The sequence below is a fragment of the Patella vulgata genome, chromosome 6 (assembly GCF_932274485.2).
Source record: "Patella vulgata chromosome 6, xgPatVulg1.2, whole genome shotgun sequence".
Taxonomy (NCBI): Eukaryota; Metazoa; Mollusca; class Gastropoda; family Patellidae; genus Patella; species Patella vulgata.
Window position 1 is genome coordinate 38,401,342 of NC_065884.2, and position 26,045 is coordinate 38,427,386.

General features: G+C 34.8%; 1 protein-coding gene across 4 annotated transcripts in view; it reads left to right on the forward strand.

Moving 5' to 3' along the window:
• The window catches only part of LOC126825385 (sodium- and chloride-dependent glycine transporter 1), a 337,837-nt gene that overhangs the window by 94,884 nt on the left and 216,908 nt on the right, over nucleotides 1-26,045 (forward strand). For all 4 annotated transcript variants that reach the window (XR_007681937.2, XM_050555001.2, XM_050555002.2 and 1 more), the window contains one exon: nucleotides 15,084-15,218. Coding sequence is in view for 3 of the 4 variants with exons in the window: in XM_050555001.2 (XP_050410958.1) it covers nucleotides 15,084-15,218 (135 nt within the window). In the remaining variant the exon portion in view is untranslated. The remainder of the gene's footprint in view (nucleotides 1-15,083; nucleotides 15,219-26,045) is intronic.

Consider the following 26,045-nt stretch of genomic DNA (forward strand, 5'->3'; position numbering starts at 1 on the left):
TTTCACCTTTTAATCGAAATAGCCCGAAAACGAAATCGAAATTAAAAAAACTGAGTCTGATGATTTGTGCGCCTTTGCATGGCGTATACTTTTGGTAATATCAAATTTTGAAAATATAATATTTGCTTTCAAAAAGTTGTACCGAACTGTCAAAATCTGTCAAAATTGTAGTTTTTGCCGATTTTAATTCACTTCCGGTGCCGACACGAATCTTTACTGGTAACAAAGTAAATGACATTTTGGGCCACGCAGCATATGAACTTTCTTTTGTACAAATCGAATAATAAATAATTAATCTAGGACTGAAAAACTGAATTAGCCAATGGCAGCCAAGGAAAATTACGGACACAAAAAAATGTTGACATTTTTAGTCAAATCGGATAACTCTTCAACCCTGGTTAAAATGCCATATAAAAATATTCATAAATAAAAAAGTTTTTTGTAAAATTTTAAATTTTCGAAATTTGGCGCTTAATATCTACAAAGATTCGTCGACAATCAAAAATCAAAAGTAGCACAGCTATGTGCCTTGTCTCCGGCTATATCAAAATGCATCATATGTTAAAATTTGATGATTATTGTTAATACTACGGCATTTTTTTAAAAAAACGACAACTTCGGTGATTTCGGACATTTCGCATTGTCACAGAATACCCAAAATAGCTTTAATCTCTAAGTCACACCCACTTTCCTAATTAAACCGAAGAAATCGTATCGATCCGACATGTAGTTTTTGATAATAATAAGAATAATCTTAACAAAAACAATAGTGTTTCACACAAGCTTCGCAGTGTGAAACCCTAATTACCAATTATAACAGGGGGGTTATCGTGTGAAAATTTACTTAATTGATGCCTTGAGCCTAATAAGAAATATTCGGTTTTATCATCATTCAATTTTAGAAAGTTCTTTGACATCCATTTTCTAATTTCACTAATACAGTTCTCAAGTTGCAATTTTGATAAATTGAAAGAAGATGGACAATTAGCTTTTAGGTGTAAATGAAATATATAATTGAGTATCATCGGCCCTTATATCACTTTCTTGGACCTTGTGAACTCCCTAATGCCAAAAATTATCCGATTTTTGTGAAATTTATATGCATTATTTAAATTAGTGAAACAAAGAATCCTATTGAATTTCAGCAATTTCTGTTTATTACGTCTAGAGTTATGGCCCTTGTTTCACTTTCTTGAACCTTGTGAATGCTTTAACGCCAAAAGTTATCGTCCGATCTTTGTGAAATTTATATGCATTATTTAAATTAGTGGAACAAAGAAGCCTATTGTATTTCATCAATTTCCGTTTATTTAGTCTAGAGTTATGACCCTTGTTTCACTTTATTGAACCTTGAGAACGCTCTAACGGCAAACGTTATCATCCAATCTTTGTGAAATTTATATGCACTATTTAAATTAGTGAAACGAAGAAGCCTATTGAATTTCAGCAATTTCTGTTTATTACGTCTAGAGTTATGGCCCTTGTTTCACTTTATTGAACCTTGTGAACGCTCTAATGTCAAAAGTTATCACTCAATCTTTCTGAAATTTATATGCATTATTAAAATTCGTGAAACGAAGAAGCCTATTGAATTTCAGCAATTTCTGTTTATTACGTCTAGAGTTTCACTTTATTGAACCTTTTGAACGCAGAATTTTCTGCTTAGGGTAAGCAGAGATAAGCAATTTGATTGGTTGATGCTTTGGGACAAGATAACTTTAGTTCTAATTATGTGAGAGTGAGGACACTTGGTGTATAGCTTTATTACATCAATACCTTGACTAAGGTCGATAATGAACATTTTCTGCCGAGGGTAAGTAGAGCGATAAGCAATTTGATTGGTTGAGACTTTGGAACATACACTGTAACATTGGTACCTTTTAATCTAGCGTAAATAGCGTTAATTTCTACTCTGTGTCTAATTATTCATAAATATTGTTGAATTTCGGCGAATAGTGCTCAATTTGTACTTCTATCGAATTTCAATCTCACTGTTTAATTTTGATTACCAAGCGTCTAATTAACTAGTGTTTAGTTTCTAGACACGTGTTGAATTATAAGCGTCCCGTCATATTAGCACGACTGTTCAATAATTAGTTGGACCGTTCAATTTCCCAAGCCGTGATTAAAATCAGTCAAGGTGCCCAATTACGCAAGGTGTTAAATTTTGTTGTCAAACATCTAATTTCACGTGCGATGTTCAGATATTACGATGCGTTTAGTTGTTGGTCATCGGTCAGTTTTGCAGCACAATGTTGAAATACTGTAATAAGTGTTAGTTTTAGTACTGACTTGTTGCGATACGGTGAAATATTTTTCAGGATCGCCTTGTGTATTCTTCTGTTTCTTTTGTTGTGGTGGTTCACTGCCAACGTTTTAACTTTAGTCCAATCGACTCGGTGCCATGGGTTCTCATTCAGATGTTCAGCAACTGCAGATTGGTTGGTGGGGGCTTTTGACATGTGTTCTTTCAGTCGGATATCTAATGGTCTTTTGGATTCTCCAATGTAGCTTTCCTGACCACTGCAGTTGATTTTGTAGACACAGCCTTTTGGTGAGAAGGGTTTGGTGTGGTTTAACTTTCCATTCGCTTTTACCAAGTCTTTGGTTGTTGCTCCCTTCAAGAAGGTGGTTTCAATATCTGCTTCACTTTTCAATAATCTTCTGATTTGGTGGGAGATGTTGCCGTGGAATGGTATAAAGATTCTAATTGTAGGTTTATCGTTTTTGCGTTTATCAGGTTTTGGTAGGTCGGATAGTGTGGCATTGATGAGCTTATTAACCATTTGTTCTGGGTATCCGTTGTGCTGGGTGAATACTTCTTTTAAGTGTTGAATTTCTAGGGGAAGGGCTTCAGGGTCACAAATATTCTTGGCTCTTTTGGTTAAAGTAGTGATAATGCCTGCTTTAGTGCTGATGGGGTGATTAGATTTGTAGTGGATATACTGATGGGGTGTTCTCATCCAGCTCAAAATATTGATTAAGGGGATTAAGGGTTTAGGGCTGGGGGATTATGGTCTGTAGCTGAAATGTGTTCACCTAATTAGATATGGATTAACCGTTTAATAAGTGTCATGTGAACTGTGTTTAATAATTGTCATGTGAACTGTGTTTAATGAGTGATTTTTTACAAAGTAATGAATCAATTTGGCATTTCCAGGCCAAAGAAGAAAGCCTACCGTGAACTAGAAGAGAGACTTCAAGCATTGAAAGATCAGTCCCGAAATGGTCAAAGAGACATCATGCTTTATGTAGATGCGGTATCTCATCTTGTCCATTTGGAGTAAAAAGTATGAAATGTTTACTTGCCCATGTGAAATATATATTTTTAATGTTGATGCTCATTTCATAGTGCTATTTAGTTATTTATTTTTTATATTAAGTTTTTCCATTTACATTAAAAGTGTTAAAATAAACATGTTTTACTATAATAAATGTTGAATAAAACATTATCAAGTGATTTTGTTTTACTATTAGGTTTAACCTAATGAAATAAACAGTGCCCAATGTGAAACAGACTACAGCTAATCCTTCTTTAGAAATTCCAATTAACACCTTAGTCATGCTAACATGATTATTTAAGTTTTGAGCAGGGTGAGAATGAACCATACTGATCTGTATGTGTTGGTTTTCGGTACACAGAGGTGGTGATATTGGCATTCTCTCTTCTTACCAGTACATCAAGAAATGGGAGGCTGCTGTTGGTTTTATTTTCAATTGTAAACTTCATTCTTGGATGTTGGTTGTTGAGGTGATTCAGGACGACCGCATCTTCTTCTTCTTTTTAGCATGACGAAGATGTCATCAACCCTTCTGAGCCAGACTAGCGGTTGAAAAGGGGCGGTTAAAATAGCTTCTTCCTCTAGTGATGTCATGTAGATTTCAGAAATCAGGGGGGATAATGGGCTTCCCATAGGTAATCCATGAATCTGTTCATAATAATTATCACCCCACGTGAAGTAAATTGATTCCAGACATTGCTTGATCAGGCGTATAATTGTGTGAACTTGTAGTGATGTATCCAGCGGTGTAGAGGACTGGTGGAGACAGGTTTCAAGAACTCTCACGGCTTCTTCTCTTGGTACATTGGTGAATAGATCGACTACGTCGTACGAGAGCATTTTCCCAGGAGTTCTGACATCTTTGACACGAAGACAAAATTCATTTGAGTCCTTAATAAAGGAGTCGACTGTTTTCCCCTAGTGGTGCGAGTAATTTGGATAAATATTTAGCTGTATTGTAATAGACCGAGTCAATGGAACATATGAGGAGTCTTGCTTTGATTGGATTTTTATGAATCTTAATTGACGCTTTAGCATATGGTGGGTGGGGGTGGTCTGGTTTAAACTTGTTGAGGATGCTGTTGTTGATCTTTTCCTCTTCCAAAAGTGACTTCAAAATTTTCTCGTAATTTTTAACATGTGTGTTTGTCGGAGACTTGTGTTGCGTTCAGTTCATTTTTACGTCTGACTTGAAAGCGCTTTCGAATCCCGTTGCAAGTTCTGTTTATGTCTTATTTCTATTTGTAAGACCGATAACCAAAAGACCTTTATAGTTTGTAATTTAAAAGTCTATCTTTGCCTTAATTCAAGAGTAATTATTAACTATACACTCTTTATACAGTAAATATGCAAAACAATTTGAACACAGCATAAATATCTAAACTGTGTAATACATGTATAGTCTTATGCATACGTGTCCTTTAAAATCTTCTAGACATGCAGGTTTACATGACTGGTTGGAAATATAACCGCATATATATCGTGCAGAATATGTGAACACGCGTGTTCTCACTATACAACGTGAACTAACGCGTCCGTATTATTAGTGAAAATATTCAACATTCATAACATCGTGGCAGTATATCGTTTTGACATCGATTGTTTATGACAAATAAATACCGTTAATTTTGCATGTAAAACTACACCGAGGCCTGTTATACATTACATATAAGCATGAAATGTATTTAGTAGGTTTTATTTGATCTTCAGCCAAAAAAGGGTCGTCGTTATATAATAATAAAAAGAAACTAGACTTGCTTGCAAGACTGAAGGCTTTCACCCTAGCCATGGCGTCACACGGTCGCCAGATGCATGACAAAAGACTATTCCCACCACTCGCACCCACCCCTAAATAAATACACGCATTTGCATAATTCAGATATTGACACATTCTTTGCATGCGCATTACGATAGAAGGAGAGTGAAAAATATAGTTGAACAATTCACAACATCATAATCTTAGATTGGTAGAATCGGACAGACGCCGGCAATTCAAATATGTAATCGAAAACTCAACATTCCAAGAAATAACAATTTTAGTAAATTTTCAAATTTTGAAGAAAAAATTAGAACGACAAGGTATCTCAATTCGGCCGTTATCGCATCTGCAATATCCCCAGCTGTACAAAAATATAACTTTTTCGAAAATCAGTTGGGAATTGACATAATTAGGGCCGATTTTCAATTTTCGTGCACGTTAAAGATTTACACCACTTCCAGTCTGTTCACAACTTTCGCAATAGTTATAAGTAATAATTGCTAAAAACAAGGGAAAAATCAATATTCAGAACTTTATCTGTTAGTTTCTGAGATCTACACAAATTGTAAATGGAATAAAAAAAAAACAGTTTTCCGAATGGGACAAAAACAGTCTTTTAATTCTCACATAACAACTAAAACCCTAAATCATAATTATCAACATCAACTTTTCTTTATACATGAAGAGGGGCAACTTCCTTATAAATAGCTGCAGCAGGGAGATTTATTTTAAATGGTATAAAGAGATGACGTCATGTACACAAAAAAACTGGGATATTAATTCCAGGAGAAACTGTCATTTTCACTTTAGAAGTACCAGTGCCAGATATTGGTTAACAGTAGAACACCCTTAGTTCAAATACCAGTGCCAGATATTGGTTAACAGTAGAACACCCTTAGTTGAAAAATTGCCACTTTGAAAAATAGCTCTCTATATTATACGTATGCAGAACGTTCCGATTATGACCATTTCGGACTTTTGTCGATATACAATGCCATTTGTTTGGCCACTCTTGATATTTTTGACCGTTGTACGGTGGTTTCATATGGGGGGGTAACACGCGTGCGCTGTATCATACGGTCTGTCATTGAGTCAACTGGCGGGGTTTCGATTCCCCGGTTGTATGTGACAAGGAGTAGGGTCGAATGTCCAACCTCATGGGTTTTCTCCGGGTCCTCCGATTTCCTCCCACTGCTAAAGACCCCTACGCGCAAGCGAATTATTGAAATAAAAGAAATTTAAACCATATGTTAGTCTCGAAATGACCTAGTTTGTGTCAAGTGGACGTTAAACCCAATTTCTCTCGCTCTCTTTTCATACACAGATATATCAATTAGGCTCTCTATAGAAGGAGTTCCCCCAAAAATATTAGATTGCCTTTTTGAGAAAAAGACTTCTAAACATGCTCGTACAGCGGCGCTTGTCTACTTTTATGTAGAATTCCTACTGCCAAGGGATCTTTTACGGTCACACCAATGTGTTCCTGGGACTTCGGAATCACGTTCATGTCAGCTACTGAAATATGTAACTGGTTCAAAAATTGATTGAATATTCAATGAAATATCGCCAATTTTCTGGTTTCGTGCACGTTAAAGATTTGATGTCACTAACATATAAAAATTTAATATTAATTACAGATAGAGTCCATGCTCAAACAACGTCATGCCTTCCTATCATAGGTGCAATATTCGATACTACTTTACAATACTACTGCAACCTCTTAACAAATTGGACTTGCTTATAAACAGCGCGAGTCGTCGATTTCTGTCCAGACGATTACCGTTATAAGATAATTTTGACAAAGAAGCAACAATATTAATTCAAAGACTAATTATTGCACACAGCAATCAACTATTTCTGTTACAGGGTCACTAAACCCATATTTTGGATAGAAGAAAACACTCATAGTTGAAATAAGTTTAGTTCAAATATGGTCACTGGGAAAGAAAAAGAGCACTCTTGAATAGGCTCTATACGTTGACAAAACGTACATATTGTAGACCTTTCCACCCTCACTGCTTGTTTCGCTTAACAATGAAAGCTGCCGTTTTCAATTTTCGATCCCTTTGTTCTCCTACTCCTGATATTTGGAACTGTTGTACAATAGTTTCATACATAACACTACGAATAAGAGTCTCTGTAGAAAAAGTTCCAAAAAAATGTTCAATTGACTTTTCGAGAAAAAGACCTCTAAAAATGCTCCAAATCGTAAAAATACGTTTTCGATTTTCGATCTCTTTTCTCGGCTACCCTTCACAATTCAAAAAATGATATAATGGTTTCACACAACAGACTACAAATTAGACTCTCGATTGACAAATGGCGTCTAAAGTTGCTCGAAATCGAAAAAAACCTTACTTTTCAAAGTCCTATAACTTTTTCAATTTTTGATAGAAACTTGTCGCTTTAGTACCATCAGATAGACAATTCAATGGGCTATTAAACGATATAAAACTTTAACTATTTGGCGAAAACACAATGAATACATTGCATTTTCCGCACAGGCACCCATTTTTCTGAATTTTGTCCAAGTTTGGGCACTTTTTTACCACTTCCGGTGAATAGAAAATGTTCATTTTTACTTTAATGACTAGTTTCATCCTTCGACTTCATATTCCTGAAGTTTCAGAAAAATTCTTTGTCTTTTTTATAAAAATCCAATAATAATTGACTATTTACAGGCAAAATAACTAAAACAGGGACTTATACAAAATTGCCCATTTCTAGGCAACTGCTTATATTACAAACTAATTTCAACATACATTTTCTTCGTATGGATTATAGCTACAAGGTTATAAAAGTTACGTAGATATATTTTAAAATTTGAAAAGCCTGAATGGGTTGTAGAAAGGTTAATTTTAAACTTTTTTCGCCTCTAAATCGAATTTGCTCGAAAATGAAATCGAAATTAAAAAAACTAAGCTCAGCGTTTTTTGCGCCTTTAAAGGGCACACTTTTTTAGTTATATCAGTTTAAAAAAAAAATAATATTTGCTTTTGAAAAATGGTACCTGTCAAAATTGTAGTTTTTGGTAAAATTATGCCACTTCCGGTGCCGACAGATAACACTATCGGTAACAAAAAAAATGACAATTGAGACAACAGAGCATATGAACTTTGTTTTATACAAATCGAACAATAAATAATTTCCGCACAGGCACCCATTTTTCTGAATTTTGTCAAACTTCGGATACCTTTCTTGACTACTTCCGGTGATTAGAGGATTTTCATTTATAGTTCATGGACTGGTTTGGTCCTTCGACTTTATATTCCTGAAGTTTCAGAAAAATCGTTGGAGCCGTTTTAAAAAAATAAGAACTCTACGATTTGACCAAAAAGCGAAAAAAAGTGAAAAATCAATGTTAACATTTCAGAACAAAACTTATATTGCTGGAATCAGATTGATGACAGCTATCCAAAAATGTAAGTCGAATTTCAAAATTCCAAAAAATAACAATTTTAGAAAATTTTTAATTTTCACCGAAAAAATGAGAGCGACAAAGTTTCTAAACTCGACATTTTTGAACTGCTATCTGCTCAGAAATGTCTCCAGCTATCCAAAAATGTAAATGTCTGAAAAATCGGTTAAGAATAAACAGAATTATGGCCGATTTTCAATTTGCGTGCACGTTAAAGATCTGACGCATTTCAGCTATGCGCACAAATTTTGTTTTACATTTAAGCACTAACTACCACCCAGTTTCCCGAGAAAAAATCAAACTTCAGACCTCTATCTCTTATAGTTGCTGAGAAATAGGCAAAATGGAAAAAAAAAAATAATAATATTAATCTTAGGAATTACAAAAGAGTTCAAATTATTAGTTTATTTTCACGTTTTGCCTTACACAATAGACATATTGTTAGCTTCTGACACATGTGTATTAATTCTACAAGCCTTCTGTGTTTATTGCCCGAGATAATCGCATTACCCTTCAACCCAAAATGCTTTCTATAGATCCCATATTATGTAATATATGATTGGTGCAATACCCATGCTGTTAGTCTTAACTGCGAAGACATTTAAACAAAAGGATTTAATCAGGGTAGGGAGTCGACGTGTACACACGTAAATCAACATTGTGCTGCAAAACTGAACGATGACCAACAACTAAACACATCGTAATATCTGAACATCGCACATGAAATTAGATGTTTGACAACAAAATTTAACACCTTGGGTAATAGGACACCTTGACTGATTTTAATCACGGGTCGGGAAATTGAACGGTCCAACTAATTATTGAACAGTCGTGCTAATTAGACGGGACGCTTATAATTCAACACGTGTCGAGAAACTTAACACTAGTTAATTAGACGCTTGGTAATCAGAATTAAACAGTGAGATTGAAATTCGATAGAAGTACAAATTGAGCACTATTCGCCGAAATTCAACAATATTTATGAATAATTGGACACAGAGTAGAAATTTACGCTAGATTAAACGGTACCAATGTTACAGTGATAACAACTCTGCTTTTGAGGTAGAATGTGTAAATTTGATGTTCACTAGGTGAATGTCTTGACTGAGTTCAATGATTAACATTTCGATGTGAAGCTAAGCAGAGCTGATCAATTTCATTAATCGATGCTTTGGGACAAGATAATCTTGATTCTATCTGATAGAGTGATGAAACGTAGTGTATAGTTTGATTGCTCGATGCTGTTGAAAAAAATAAATTTGCGATTAATTAATATGTGTCATCTATCGATTTCGGGATTTCGGCGGGGGACATCAGCCTCACCGTTGGCTTGTTTATTCCCAAAATGACCCAACTGTCTCTTACCGCTTGATAGTGACAAGGCGTGGGGTCGTCTGTCAAACAAGGTGGGTTTTCTCTGGTCCCCCGGTTTCATCTCTAAAATTTGATGATTTCTTGGGGGGTACATGTAGGTCAAAGTTTCAGAAAGATCCTATGGATTTGATTTGCAGGAAAAACACAAAAATAGAATAGAATACATAGAAAAATAGAATACATAGAAAAATAGAATACATTTTTATTCTAAATTTCGTTATCAGTCTATTTTAAACAATATTTGTATTGGTAGTGAATTTGTACATCCTGTAAATAGTGTTAGAAATCTTGGTTTTAATCTTGACAACGTATGCTCATTGTCGTCACATATTAATTCTGTATGCAAATCTGGAAGTTTTGCTTTGTATCGAATAGGCCGAATTAGATATATCCTAGACCGCACCAATACTGAAAAACTACTAGTCCACGCTTTTATCACTTCTCGTTTAGACTACTGTAACAGCTTACTTCTTAGATTGACTACTAATCAAGCGTATCCAATGTCTTCAAAACTCTGCTGCACGCCTTGTCTGTCGCATTAAGAAATCATCACACATCACTCCCACCCTTTGAAATGTGGACGTATATTGCCGTCCGTCCGCCCGTCGTCCACCATTTTTTGTGAACGCTCTAACGCCAAAAGTTATCATCCAATTGTTTTAAAATTGATATATGTTGTTTACATTAGTGAGATGAAGAAGCCTATTTAACTTCAACAATTTCCGTTTATTATGTCTAGAGTTATGGCCCTTGTTTCACTTTGTTGAACCTTGTGAACGCTCTAACGCCAAAAGTTATCATCCGATCTTTCTGAATTTTATATGCATTATTTAGATTACTGAAACGAAGAAGCTTATTGAATTTCAACAATTTCTGTTTATTACGTCTAGAGTTATGGCCCTTGTTTCACTTTATTGAACCTTGTGATTGCTCCAACGCCAAAAGTTATCGTTCGATCTTTGTGAAATTTACATGCATTATTTAAGCTGGTGAAACGAAGAAGCCTATTGAATTTCAGCAATTTCCGTTTATTATGTCTAGAGTTATGGCCCTTGTTTCACTTTATTGTCCCCCGCCTTTCGAAGAAAGCAGGGGACTATTAAAATGGGTTCGTCCGTCTGTCTGTCTGTCTGTCTGTCTGTCTGTCCGTCTGTCTGTCCTTCTGTATGTCCGTCTGTCTGTCCGTCACACTTTTTGGGACACAATAACTCTCTTCCTAATTGAGCTAGAATGTTCAAACTTGGTGTATGTGTTTATTAGGTCAATGCCTTGATGGAGTTCGAAGATGAGCATTTTCCGCTTAGGGTAAGCAGAGATAAGCAATTTGATTGGTTGATGCTTTGGGACACGATAACTCTCTTCCTAATTGGGCTAGAATGTTCAAACTTGGTGTATGTGTTGATTAGGTCAATGCCTTGATGGAGTTCGAAGATGAGCATTTTCCGCTTAGGGTAAGCAGAGATAAGCAATTTGATTGGTTGATGCTTTGGGACACGATAACTTTTAATTGAGCTAGAATGTTCAAACTTGGTGTATGTGTTTATTAGGTCAATGCCTTGATGGAGTTCGAAGATGAGCATTTTCCGCTTAGGGTAAGCAGAGATAAGCAATTTGATTGGTTGATACTTTGGGGCACGATAACTCTCTTCCTAATTGAGCTAGAATGTTCAAACTTGGTGTATGTGTTGATTAGGTCAATGCCTTGATGGAGTTCGAAGATGAGCATTTTCAGCTTAGGGTAAGCAGAGATAAGCAATTTGATTGGTTAATGCTTTGGGACACGATAACTTTAGTTCTAATTAAGTGAGATTGATGAAACTTGGTGTATAGTTTCATTACAGTAATACCTTGACTAAGTTTGATAATGAGCATTTTCTGCTCAGGGTAAGCAGAGCGATACGCAATTTGATTGGTCGAGACTTTGGAAAACAATAACTCTCCTACTTTGATTGTCCCCCGCCTTTCGAAGAAAGCAGGGAACTATTAAAATGGGTTCGTCCGTCTGTCTGTTTGTCTGTCTGTCCGTTCCGCTTATGGTAAGCAGAGATAAACAATTTGATTGGTTGATCTTCGAATTGAGTAAATGTTCATGCTTATTGTCCCCCGCCTTTCGAAGAAAGCAGGGAACTATTAAAATGGGTTCGTCCGTCTGTCTGTTTGTCTGTCCGTTCCGCTTAGGGTAAGCAGAGATAAACAATTTGATTGGTTGATGCTTTGGGACACTATAACTTTAGTTCTAATTAAGTGAGAGTGATGAAACTTGGTGTATAGTTTCATTACAGTAATACCTTGACTAAGATCGATAATGAGCATTTTCTGCTCAGATTAAGCAGAGCGATAAGCAATTTGATTTGCTGAGACTTTGGAACACAATAACTCTCTAATTATTTTCCTATTTCGGCGGGGGACATCAGCCTCACTGTTGGCTTGTTGAACCTTGTGAACGCTCCAACGTCAAAAGTTATCATCCAATCTTTCTGAAATTTATATGCATTATTTAGGTTAGTGAAACGAAGAAGCCTATTGAATTTCAGCAATTTCCGTTTATTACGTCTAGAGTTATGGTCCTTGTTTCACTTTATTGATCCTTGTGAACGCTACAACGCCGAAAGTTATCATCCGATCTTTGTGAAATTTATATGCATTATTTAGATTAGTGAAACGGAGAAGCCTATTGAATTTCAGCAATTTCCGTTTATTACGTCTAGAGTTATGGCCCTTGTTTCACTTTATTGAACCTTGTGAACGCTCTAACGCAAAAAGTTATCACCCGATCTTTGTGAAATTTATATGCATGATTTAAATTAGTGAAACAAAAAAGCCTATTGAATTTCAGCAATTTACATTAATTACTTCTAGAGTTATTGCCCTTGTTTCACTTTGTTTAACCTTGATAATGCTCGATTGATGATAGTTATCATCCGATATGTATAAAATTTATATGCATCATTTAAATTTATGAAACAGGTCTATTGAATATCAGCAATTTCCGTCAATAATTTCTAGAGTTATGGCGATTGTGAACGTTTGAATGACAAAAGTGATCATGTGATCTGTATGAAATTTATATGCATTATTTAAATTTGTAAAACGAAAAAGCCTGTCAAATTTGAACAATTTCTGTAGATTACTTCCAGAGTTGAGACCCTTGTTTCAGTTTGTAGAACCTTGTAAACCCTCAAACGACAAAATTTATAATCTGATCTGTATTGAACTGTCTTGTAAAGGCCCCCAATTACGTACAAAGGAATAAATATGCGACAACCCTTGACGACTGCTCGGACGATTTAGCTGCTGTGGGCGTATGTTTTGTTGCCTGGCAACCTATCTTTAATTTTTGATTTTGTTCTTAGACTCTTTTCTGAATTTATTTCTTTTTATTCACCCACATTGAAATGTGGACATATATTGCCGTTGCCCCCGTCTGCCCGTCTGTCGGTCCGTCCGTCCATCGTTCACAATTTCTTGTGAACGCTCTAACGCCAAAAGTTATCTTCCAATTGTTTTAAAATTGATGTATGTTGTTTACATTAGTGAAGAAGCCTATTGAATTTCAATAATTTCTGTTTATTATGTCTAGAGTTATGGCCCTTGTTTCACTTTATTGAACTTTGTGAACGCTCTAACTCCAAAAGTTATCATCCGATCTTTCTGAAATTCTTATGCATTATTTAAATTAGTGAAACGAAGAAGCCTATTGAATTTCAGCAATTTCTGTTTACTACATCTAGAGTTATGGCCCTTGTTTCACTTTATTCAACCTTGTGAACGCTCTAACGTCAAAATTTATCATCCGATCTTTCTGATATTTATATGCATTATTTAGATTATTGAAACGATAATGCCTATTGAATTTCAGCAATTTCCGTTTATTATGTCTAGTGTTATGGCTCTTGTTTCACTTTATTGGCCCTTGTGAACGCTCTAACATCAAAAGTTATCATCCAATCTTTCTGATATTTATATGCATTATTTAAATTATTGAAACGAAGAAGCCTATTGAATTTCAGCAATTTCCGTTTATTATGTCTAGAGTTATGGCCCTTGTTTCACTTTATTTATTGGTCCTTGTGAACGCTCCAACGTCAAAAGTTATCATTCGATCTTTCTGAAAATTATATGCATTATTTAAATTAGTAAGACGAAGAAGCCTATTGAATTTCAGCAATTTCCGTTTATTACGTCTAGAGTTATGGCCCTTGTTTCACTGTATTGATCCTTGTGAACGCTCTAACACCAAAAGTTACCACCCGATCTTTGTGAAATTTATAGGCATGATTTAAATTAGTGAAAGGAAAAGCCTATAGTATTTCAGCAATTTACAATAATTACTTCTAGAGTTATTGCCCTTGTTTCACTTTGTTAAATCTTGTGAACACTCTAATGACAACAGTTATCATCCGATATGTATGAAATTTATATGCATCATTTAAATTTGTGAAACAGGTCTATTGAATTTCAGCAATTTCCGTCAATAATTTCTAGAGTTATGGCGATTGTGAACGTTTCAATGACAAAAGTGATCATTTGACCTGTATGAAATTTATATGCATTATTTAAATTAGTAAAACGAAAAAGCATGTCAAATTCAACAATTTCTGTAGATTACTTCCAGAGTTGAGACCCTTGTTTCAGTTTGTAGAACCTTGTAAACCCTCAAACGACAAAATTTATAATCTGATCTGATTATTACCTACAAAGGAATATATATGCGACAACCCTTTTCGACCGCTCAGACGATTTAGTTGCTGTGGGCGTATGTTTTGTTGCCTGGTAACCTATCTTTAATTATGGATCTACTTTTGTCATAAATGTTCTGTTATTTACATACATCTTATTTTCATGATGCTCTGTGATATTTTATTGTTTTTCATTTTATGTTGTACCGCCTATTAAGATCTATGTTGATGTAATTGGCGTTAAATAATTATTATTATTATTATTATTATTATTAATAATAATAATGTTAATCTTAACAGAAACAATAAGATTTCATATGAAATATGAAAGCTTAATAATTTTAACAACAATAAGCTTTCATATGAAATATGAAAGCTTAATAAAAATCATTTATAAAAACAATACATGTTTCGATCGATGGTCTGAAACATGTAATAACTGCAATAACAAATTATTGAACATCACATAACATAATACAACAAAAACAATAACAATTCCAACAACACATACCATAAACTTAACTATTTCAACAGTAACAGAATTGTACAAAATTTTCTATTTTGTTTTTCAGGAGCTTTTGTGTTCCCCTTTATACTTATGTTGTTACTTGTTGGCTTACCTTTGATGTTTATGGAACTGGCTTTAGGACAGTTTGCTGCCATGGGACCAGCTACTGTTTTTGAAAGGATGTGCCCCTTATTACATGGTAGATATTCTATTATGGTTTTATATTTGATTTATGTATCAATTTTTAATAAGATGTAAATTCTTCTTGGATTTAGGTAGGCTTATATATGTTATTACCAGAGGTCTGGACACTGTAAGACTGATGTCGTTTAAAACGTGGTTTTTAGCGCTAGAAAGTATGCATATAGTTTACTTTCAAAACATCATTTGATAATTGATAAAAATCATTTGAAAATTACAAAAATGGTTTAGTTAGTACTATGGTTTAATTTAATGGTAAACCGTTTAATTTCTTCGAGACAGGTTTAGAAATGGACCTGTTCACTTATCTACCGTGTTTACTTATTAGACCGGCGTTTCCCGACTTCTGCGTCGCGAGCACTTTTTGTGGGGTCATGGACTAGTCTGAGAACTGTAAAAAAAAAAAAAGCTATCTTTTCATGTAATCTATCTATACATCTTCAATAGAAGGCTTGATCTCGCTTTAACTCCGTACATCTTATCAAGGCCTTCACGTAACACTCTACAATCTACATTTTTCGTCACTAATTTCGATTGGTCTAGGACCCAGCTCTAGACCTCTCATATTCCTCGATAGAAAATATCACCGCGAATACCAAGTCTCGCGCTTTCCAACTGAAATATCTACCTGTGATAATCGAGTTGCAAAGTTCAAGGTTCGTTCAATGTCATGGTTGCAGGAAATTTCCAAAACAAAGAGACTTGCCACTGCCAATTTTCTTGCAAATAAATACTTCTCTAGTCTCTAAAACAGTTTCAATTGCTTTTCTGTGAGTTTTTGAACTGAAAAATAAAAACAAAACAACTTTTAACGGCTGTAAACTTATCAGTTCATTTTTTGGTGGAGATCACAATGTTTGTATTTGGATATGTGTTTGTATCACAACCTCTGATTGGACAACGTTATTGTTCTTGTGTCTGCAGCAGTGATGGGATTTCAAAAATTTTCTTGTCGGACATTTTTACCGAAAATAAAGGGACATAACTCTTATTGTTATTTAAGATGGCAGTTTTTAGACCACACACAAAAATCACGTGTAAACAAAAAATTCAAATTCGTCCGTAATATAAAAATAGATGCACCTCGTTATTTTTCATATTTAATTCCCGTACGGTATACAAATTTATGTCAGTAATATTCCTACAAAATTCGTAATACGATAGAATGGAAGCGTGCCGACTACTGCCGATCTGTACTGTTTCAAATTCCCCCAAAATTACCTCATTTTCGGGTCATAAGTCGCTACATTTTTCAGCTGAAGTCCGGCATTCGTCTTATACTCCGTCACGACTTATTACATAGGATAAGAATATGATGTCCCGAAATTTTTTGGGCAATAAACGTCGCTATACCACAACGAGGAATGACACCATCCGCTAAATAATCGCATTCTACTCTAGCATGCGCTATCGTCTAAAACAATTAAGTACTTACACTATTCCAATCGACATATTCGTCAACATTGCCTAGATTACTTATTTCTTTATTTAAAAACATAAACCCCATTCAAGATATGATCATAAATCCGAGATTTCTAATACCGGTTCAGCACTCGGCAAACCTCGGCAGATTCTGTTACTCTACATCTAGCCTCGGCTGTATGATGGTAAGTGATATGTACCTAATCAGATTTTCTTCAAACAAGGACAACTTTGCTCTGAAAATTCTAAACACGCTTCGAACGACGCAATTTTGATAACTTCTTTCTAAAACCGGCAAGTTCGTAAGTACATATCACTTTCCGTCATACAGCCGAAGCTAGATGTAGAGTAACGGAATCTGCCAGGTTTTCCGAGTGCTGTAAACCGCGTGCTAGCAATGTCTTGTATTTTTGGGATATGTGTGTGTGTGTGAAATCTTTATTTAATGCTCGCTTCCACCGAAGTGATATCGCAGACGAATTATAATGACTGTCTATTGATCTTGGCGTTATATACTCTTACAATATGTGACTTCTATGACTAGTTTATACATATTGTCGGCTCACATCAATGCGATTAAAATGTCCGACAATGCAGAAACCACGAGGTTAACACGAAGATTAAAATTATAATGGATTGATGAATAGTCCGACAAAGGGGAAACAATGGCTTCTGTTTAAGATTAGATTGATGAATTGTCCGACAAAGGATTAAGTCAGTCAATCAAGGCAGATTAAGTAGTTAATCAAGGTAGGTTTATAGATCGTATAACACGATAAATACGTTGATCACTTAATTACCTACTAATTCAGTGTATTATCGACTATAATCTGGTTGAGTGGTAGTTATACACTCAGTAAACTATATTAATTTCGGAATTTTGAATATTATTCACCATGTCTTGATGTCCGATTGGGCATATTCATTTTGATTATGATTATCTACATATGAAGTACGAATAAAAAAGGTGAATATAAAAAAAAAATGCACACCCATAGTCGCTCACCTTACTGTGGTCGAAGTAGGGCTGTGTCGATACACCGATATGTATCGATACGTTCCAGCAATATTTATATCGATAAGTAATATAGCTGTATCGTTGAAAAAATTCTTCAGTTAAGAAAGACCACGAAACCCAAGTGGCAAAAGAAGACGATCTTGGCATGGTTTGCCAATCGTGTGAATTCCAGGTACAGGTACATATTAAAATATTAACTGGATCATACATTGATGGATTCACTGACCAGTTGTTAGGTAAATTTAAATCTTCATTGAATATAATCCCCTGACAGAGCACCGGATATTTTCCTGATAGAATTCCAATGACACGTGACATATCTCTTGGAATTAGGTCAATAAACCAGTCCTAAATAGCGCTTACCGTTATGATTTTTTTTTTATTATTTTATACACATTCTGACAAAGGCTTAATTTTTAAAATATTGTTTTTATACGCCCACATTGAAATGTGGTCGTATATTGTCGTCGCCCCTGTCCGTCCGTCGGTCCGGCGTCCACAATTGCTTGTGGACGCTCTAGAGGCTAAAGTTAATATCCGATTGACTTTAAATTTATATACAGTGTTTAAGGCCATGAGACGAAGAAGCCTATTGATTTTCAGCGATTTCCGATAATTACTGCCAGAGTTATGGCCCTTGATCACTTCAAAAAATCTTGTGGACGCTCTAGAGGCCAAAGTTAATATCCGATTGACTTTAAATTTATACACAGTGTTTAAGGTCATGAGACGAAGAAGCCTATTGATTTTCAGCGATTTCCGATAATTACTGCCAGAGTTATGGCCCTTGATCACTTCAAAAAATCTTGTGGACGCTCTAGAGGCCAAAGTTAATATCCGAGTAACTTTAAATTTATACATAGTGTTTAAGGTCATGAGACGAATAATCCTATTGATTTTCAAAGATTTCTGATAATTACTACCTAAGTTATGGCCCTTGATCACTTTGAAAAATCTTGTGGACGCTCTAGAGGCCAAAGTTAATATCCGATTGACTTCAGATTGATACACAGAGTTTAAGATCTTGAGACGAACAAGTATATTGATTTTCAATGAATTTTTATGACTTGGAACAGCTAAATACATGATACAGTATTAAAAGTTTTGTATACAAAACGTTAGCATGGGGCAGAACTTTATAAAAACCAAACAAATTCTAATAGTTTTCTGAGTTGTTGCTCTTAATCAGATTTTAGTGTATTATAAATGTTACATTATCGAAAAAAGAAAAAATATGCGACAACTCTTGTTGACTGCCCGGACGATTTAGCTGCTGTGGGCGTATGTTTCGTTGCCTGGCAACCTATCTTTATTGAAGGCTATATCATCAATTTCAAGTATGGTTGTCACATGACAATTGTGCTGTGTGTCTATCAATTGACGAATGAATAAAAAATTTTGCCAAGTTAAGTGACTATAGTTACCTGATAGACAAAGACTACAAATTGTGTTATGAAGAAATGCCATGGTGCCGTATCAGCTTATTTTAGCTATGGCATTTTCTGATACTGGCAATAGTTGAAAAATGCTAATATTTTCATTGAATAAACGAAGACAGTAATTAATTTATTCTGGAATATTACAGACCGGACGTGAACTTCAAGATTTTACGTGAATTAAATATGGAAAATTTTCAAAAGGTGTATCCGTCGTTATTTTTGTAGTAATCACATACATTAAAATACCACATTCTCCACAACAAGTTACCAAGAATTATTTTTGTTGAAGTCTAGTTATATTAAAGGGAATGGAGCTTATAATTAACCCATATCCTACGGGTCCTCAATTGACCCAATTCCGGCCGGTTAATTTCAAAATGGATTAAGAACCCTGATGCTTACCCATCTCAAACATCTTGAAACAGAATGTAGTTTGAGATTATTTTGGGCATAATTTCGCGATTTCATCATATCGCGATACGTATCGTGTATCGGTTTGCCGTATCGTTAATACGTATTGTATTATTATTATCCATTATCCATTAAAAATAGTAATTCCACCATTGACAAATACATAAAAAATCAGTAAATCACGTCCCAGGTAATTATACATTTGGAAATCGGTAAATCACATCCCAGGTATAACGTATCTTCGTTAAATTACAAATGAATTAATGTAGTCTTCCACTTGCACACGTCACCAAAGTCAACCTCGCAATCTAATGTGGCTGGGCGATAATCTCGTGAGACTTCTGCACTGGCGCCAAAAAGTCACTATCTGTCAATCTCTATAGACAAGCTGTTGCCCATTTTCAGACAGATTGGTGGCAATAAAATATAAAATATTGACTGCAGTACAACGATTTTTGTTATAACTGAATCAAATCATATTGCATTAAGTCAAAGGTACATTTATCACTATCCCAATATTATATACTCTTACGGTATTGAAAAATAATGTCTGTTGGTGTTGGGGAGGTCATAACTAGGATTGGGCACCAGTGTTTTTATACGCCCACATGGAAATGTGGTCGTATATTTCCGTCGCCCCCGTCCGTCGGCCGTTCGTCCATCGTCCACAATTTCTTGTGAACACTCTACAGACTACATTTATCAACTGATTGTTTTGAAATTGATATATGTTGTTTGCATTAGTGAGATGAAGAAGCCTATTTAATTTCAATAACTTCCGTTAATTTCTTCTGGAGTTATGGCCCTTGTTTCATTTTGTTGCACCTTGTGAACGCTCTAACGACAAAAATTATCAACCGATCTGTATGAAATTTATATGCATCATTTAAATTAGTAAAACAAAGAAGCCTATTGAATTTCAGCAATTTCCATTAATTACATCTAGAGTTATGGCCCTTGTTTCACTTTGTTGAATCTTGTAACGCTCTAATGACGAAAGTGATCAACCGATCTGTATGAAATTGATATGCCTCATTTGAATTAGTGAAATGAAGAAGCCTATTGAATTTCAGCAACTTCCGATAATTACGTCATGAGTTATGGCCCTTGTTTCACTTTGTTGTACCTTGTAAATGCTCTAACGACAAAAGTTATTATCCGATCTGTATGAAATTTATATGTATCATTTAAATTAGTAAAACGAACAAGCCTATTGAGTTTCAGTTATCACCTAAATTAGTGAAATGAAGACGAACAACCCTATTGAATATCAGCAATTTCCGTCAATTATGTCTAGAGTTATGGCCCTTGATTTACTTTGTTCAACTTTGGAACAACAAAAGTTATCATCCGATCTGTATGAAATTTATATGCATTATTTGAATTAGTAAAAAGAAAAAAGCCTGTCGAATTTGAACAATTTCTGTAGATTGCTTCCAGAGTTACGGCCCTTGTTGTAGTTTTTAGAACCTTGTGAACCTTCAAACAACGAAAATTATAATGTCATCTGTATGGAATTGTCTATTAAATTCCCCTAATTACCTACAAAAGAATAAATATGTGACAACCCTTGTCGACTGCCCGGACGATTTAGCTGCTGTGGGTGTATGTTTTGTTGCCTGGCAACTTATCTTTTATTTTTGAGTCAAGTTGGGTACAGCCTCAAAATGCACATTCGCAAAACTGAAATGGATTTATAAATACAACAGAACAAATATTTAGCTATGATAATTTAATAACAAAAAGCAAATTGTATGTATGAACCAGTGATGGGATTTCAAAATTTTTCCTATCAGACATTTTACCGAAAATAAAGGGGCATAACTCTTATCGTATTTAAGCTGACGTATTCATACCACAATTAAAAATCATGTGTCAACAAAATATTCAAATTCTGTAGTAATAAAGATGGGTGAACCTCGTTATTTTTCATATTTAATTCCCGTACGGTATTCAAATTTATGTCAGTGATATTCCTATAAAATTACGTGTTTTCGTAATATGATAGAATGAAAGCTTGCCGATCCGTACCTACTTGTAAAAAGACTCTGTATGGTGTACGTGACTCATAGCACATAGCTTCATTGTAAGCACTGTCTTGTAAATGATTTTCACACGACAATCGAGATCGTGGCAAAGTTCCACTGTGGATGAGAATTACTATATGGAGTCTTCAAAGACGTAAGAGATATCACAAACAAAATGACTGTCCACTGCTTCGGCATCAAATTCACAACAGTAGGCTTAATATTCCTGCAAAATTACTTGTCTTCATTTATACGTGTCTTCATTTATACGGCAGCAAATGAATGCAGAACTTCCGGAATAAGAAGCATTTTCTTCTTTATAAAATGTCACCAAAATATTCAAATCTATGCGTAATAAAAATGGGAACACCTCACTATTTTTTATACGCCCACATGGAACCGTCCGTCCATCGTCCACAATTTCTTGTGAACACTCGACAGACTTCATTTATCATCTGATTGTTTTGAAATTAATATATGTTGTTTGCTTTGGTGAGATGAAGAAGCCTATTTAATTTCAATAACTTCCGTTAATTTCTTCTGGAGTTATGGCCCTTGTTTCATTTTGTTGCACCTTGTGAACGCTCTAACGACAAAAGTTATCAACCGATCTGTATGAAATTTATATGCATCATTTAAATTAGAAAAACAAAGAAGCCTATTGAATTTTAGCAATTTCCGTTAATTACATCTAGAGTTATGGCCCTTGTTTCACTTTGTTGAATCTTGTGAGCGCTCTAATGACAAAAGTGATCAACCGATCTGTATGAAATTGATATGCATCATTTAAATTAGTGACATGAAGAAGCCTATTGAATTTCAGCAATTTCTGTTAATTTCTTCTGGAGTTATGGCCCTTGTTTCACTTTGTTGCAGCTTGTGAACGCTCTTAACAACAAAAGTTATCAACCGATCTGTATAAAATTTAAATGCATCATTTAAATTAGTAAAACAAAGAAGCCTATTGAATTTCAGCAATTTCCGTTAATTACATCTAGAGTTATGGCCCTTGTTTCACTTTGTTGAATCTTGTGAACGCTCTAATGACAACAGTTATCATCCGATCTGTTTGAAATTGATATGCATCATTTAAATTAGTGAAATGAAGAAGCCTATTGAATATCAGCAATTTCCGTTAATTTCTTCTGGAATTATGGCCCTTGTTTCACTTTGTTACACCTTGTGAACGCTATAACAACAAAAGTTATCAACCGATCTGTATGAAGTTTATATGCATCATTTAAATTAGTAAAACAAAGAAGCCTATTGAATTTCAGCAATTTCCGTTAATTACATCTAGAGTTATGGCCCGTGTTTCACTTTTTTGTATGTTGTGAACGCTCTAATGACAACAGTTATCATCCGATCTGTTTGAAATTGATATGCATCATTTGAATTAGTGAAATGAAGAAGCCTATTGAATTTCAGCAATTTCTGTTAATTACGCTGTGAGTTATGGCCCTTGTTTCATGTTGTTGTACCTTGTGAACACTGTAACGACAAAAGTTATCAACCGATCTGTATGAAATTTATATGCATCATTTAAATTAGTAAAACAAAGAAGCCTATTGAATTTCAGCAATTTCCGTTAATTACATCTAGGGTTATGGCCCCTGTTTCACTTTGCTGTATCTTGTGAACACTCTAATGACAACAGTTATCATCCGATCTGTTTGAAATTGATATGCATCATTTAAATTAGTTAAATGAAGAAGCCTATTGAATTTCAGCAATTTTCGTTAATTACGGTGTGAGTTATGTCCCTTGTATCTTGTAAATGCTCTAACGACAAAAGTTATTATCCAATCTGTATGAAATTTATATGTATCATTTAATTTTAGTAAAACGAACAAGCCTATTGAGTTTCAGCAAATTTCCGTTAATAACATCTAGAATTATGGCCCTTCTTTAACTTTATTGAATCTTGTGAAAGCTTGAACGACAAAAGCTATCATCTAATCTGTATGAAATTCATATGCATCATTTAAATTAGTGAAATGTAGAAGCCTATTGAATGTCAGCGATTTCTGTCAATTACATCTAGAGTTATGGCCCTTGATTTACTTTGTTGAACTTTGTGATCCTTCGAACGATAAAAGTTATCATCCGATCTGTAAGAAATTTATCTGCATTATTTGAATTAGTAAAACGAAAAAGCCTGTCGAATTTGAACAATTTCTGTAGATTACTTACAGAGTTACGGCCCTTGTTTTAGTTTTTAGAACCCTCAACGACGAAAATTATAATGTCATCTGTATGAAATTGTCTATTAAATTCCCCTAATTATCTACAAAAGAATAAATATGTGACAACCCTTGTCGACTGCTCGGACGATTTAGCTGCTGTGGGCGTATGTTTTGTTGCCTTGCAACCTATCTTGATATTTAATTGTGGTATTCAAATTTATATCAGTGATATTTCTATAAAATTACGTGTTTTCGTAATATGATAGAATAAAAGTTTGCCAATCCGTATCGACTTGTAAAAAGACATAGCTTCCTGCAGCGTATGGCGTACGTGACTCACGGCACATGGCTTCATCGTAAGCGATTTTCGCGCGGCAATTGAGATCGCGGCGAAATGCCACTGCAAATGAGAATTTCTATATGGAGTCTTAAAAGACGTAAAAGATATCACAGACAAAATGACTGTCCACTGATTTGGGGTGTATTTTACTCTTACGAAATGTGACATCAAAGACTAGTTGATACATGCTGTCAGTTGGTACATGCTGTGATTAAAATGTAACAGTCAATGTAGAAACCACAAGTTTAACACTTAGATAAAAAATTATAATCACTCTTATTGGATTGATGAATAGTCCGACAAAGGGAAAGCAGTGACTTCTGTTTGAGATTAGATTGATGAACTGTCCGACAAAGGATTAAGTCAGCCAATCAAGACAGATTAAGTAGTTAATCAAGGTAGGTGTATAGACGATATAACACGATAAATACGTTGATCACTTAATTACCTAATCAATCCAGCCTATTACAGGGTATGAAATAAGCCTCTTATATGGTAACCTCAAAATAGGTTACGCTAATCTGCATCAAATTTGAAATCGTAACCTATGGGTTACGATGCCATATTTGTTTAGAGCTGACCCTCGAATTAGCCTAGGGGGATTTGGGGCCAATTAAAAGATTAGCCAGCTACCCCTAAGCTTATTAATTGAGCAGGGCCCATATCCCTAAGCGAATTAGTGGATTATTGTTAATCCTAAAACTCTCTATAAAATTGCAAATAACTAAAAAAAAATATGTTTTATACAAAAATGTACAGATTGTCGGGTTCTTTCCAATGATATAAAATTCAATTGTACAAACTAACAATTACCGGTATATTACTATAAATAATATTGAAAAGTCAGTTCCACTAAAATTATGACTTTTCTCTGTCATAATAAACGTGAACATGTATCTCCTAAGATTTTTTTTTAAAAAAAGGAACAGTGTTCAAAGTAAATATAAATGTATAACTTTTAGAAAGAAATATCGCCCCAAATGACCGTCACTTCATCGCTATCGGCATGTGACATTTCTGCCTTTGTTGGATATATGGTGGGAATTGTCGTCTTCTTTGCTTCATTGCATCGAAAATAAAAATATATAGTTGAAATCTTCGGCAATGTAATATTCCTCTATGTAGCTTGTATTAAATCCTAAAAGTTTTGATTCAATTTAGCTTTCCAAAGTCTAGAATTATTATCCGTAAGTTTTGTGGTATCGTCTGTCTGGAAACGTATCCAAGATATGTCCGACACGCTCGATCTCGGCTGCTTCGCATCGTGACGCCCCCCAAAAATATAAATAGCTGATTTCTTCGACATTATCATGTTCTACGATATGCCTGGCAGTAAATCATAAAAAATCTGATTCCATTTCACTTTCCATGTCATAAAATTATTAGCCGTGAGTGACAACGTGAAAATATTGGAATAATGCCAAAGTCATTGACACGGTGTGAATTTTCACCTCTGACCTATTACGTAAATACCGGAAGATCCATTGTTGAAAAGTATGTTTTTTATTTGATAATTTGCAAATAAAACATTCCTTTTCATTGAGTGTTTTATTTTTATTACTCAATCACCATTAATTTAAGAAATAAAAACAATAGAAATCAGTTGATTGATCTGGCGCTTTCGTTCGCTAAATAGGCTAATGAATATGACGTTGCCAGGTATGATGGGTCCGCGAGTTGATTTGCTACCGCCAAAATGACAGGTGCGAACTTAAGGATCTTTCAGGCATTTATTTATAATTGTAATATGTTTTAATGTAGAAGTGGAGGGAATATTTTAACTGAAACCTTTAGTTTATAAATTATAGCTCGGTGGTCGAGAACGGAAGTCCGTTCGCGTGTTTCCAGGTCATGGTAACCGATGCGTAACCTGAACGACTGTTCGCGTGTTATTTCGTACCCTGTATTATCAACGATAATCGGGTTGAGTTGTAGCTGTACACTCAGGCTATATTAATTTTGGAATTTTGAATATTATTCAC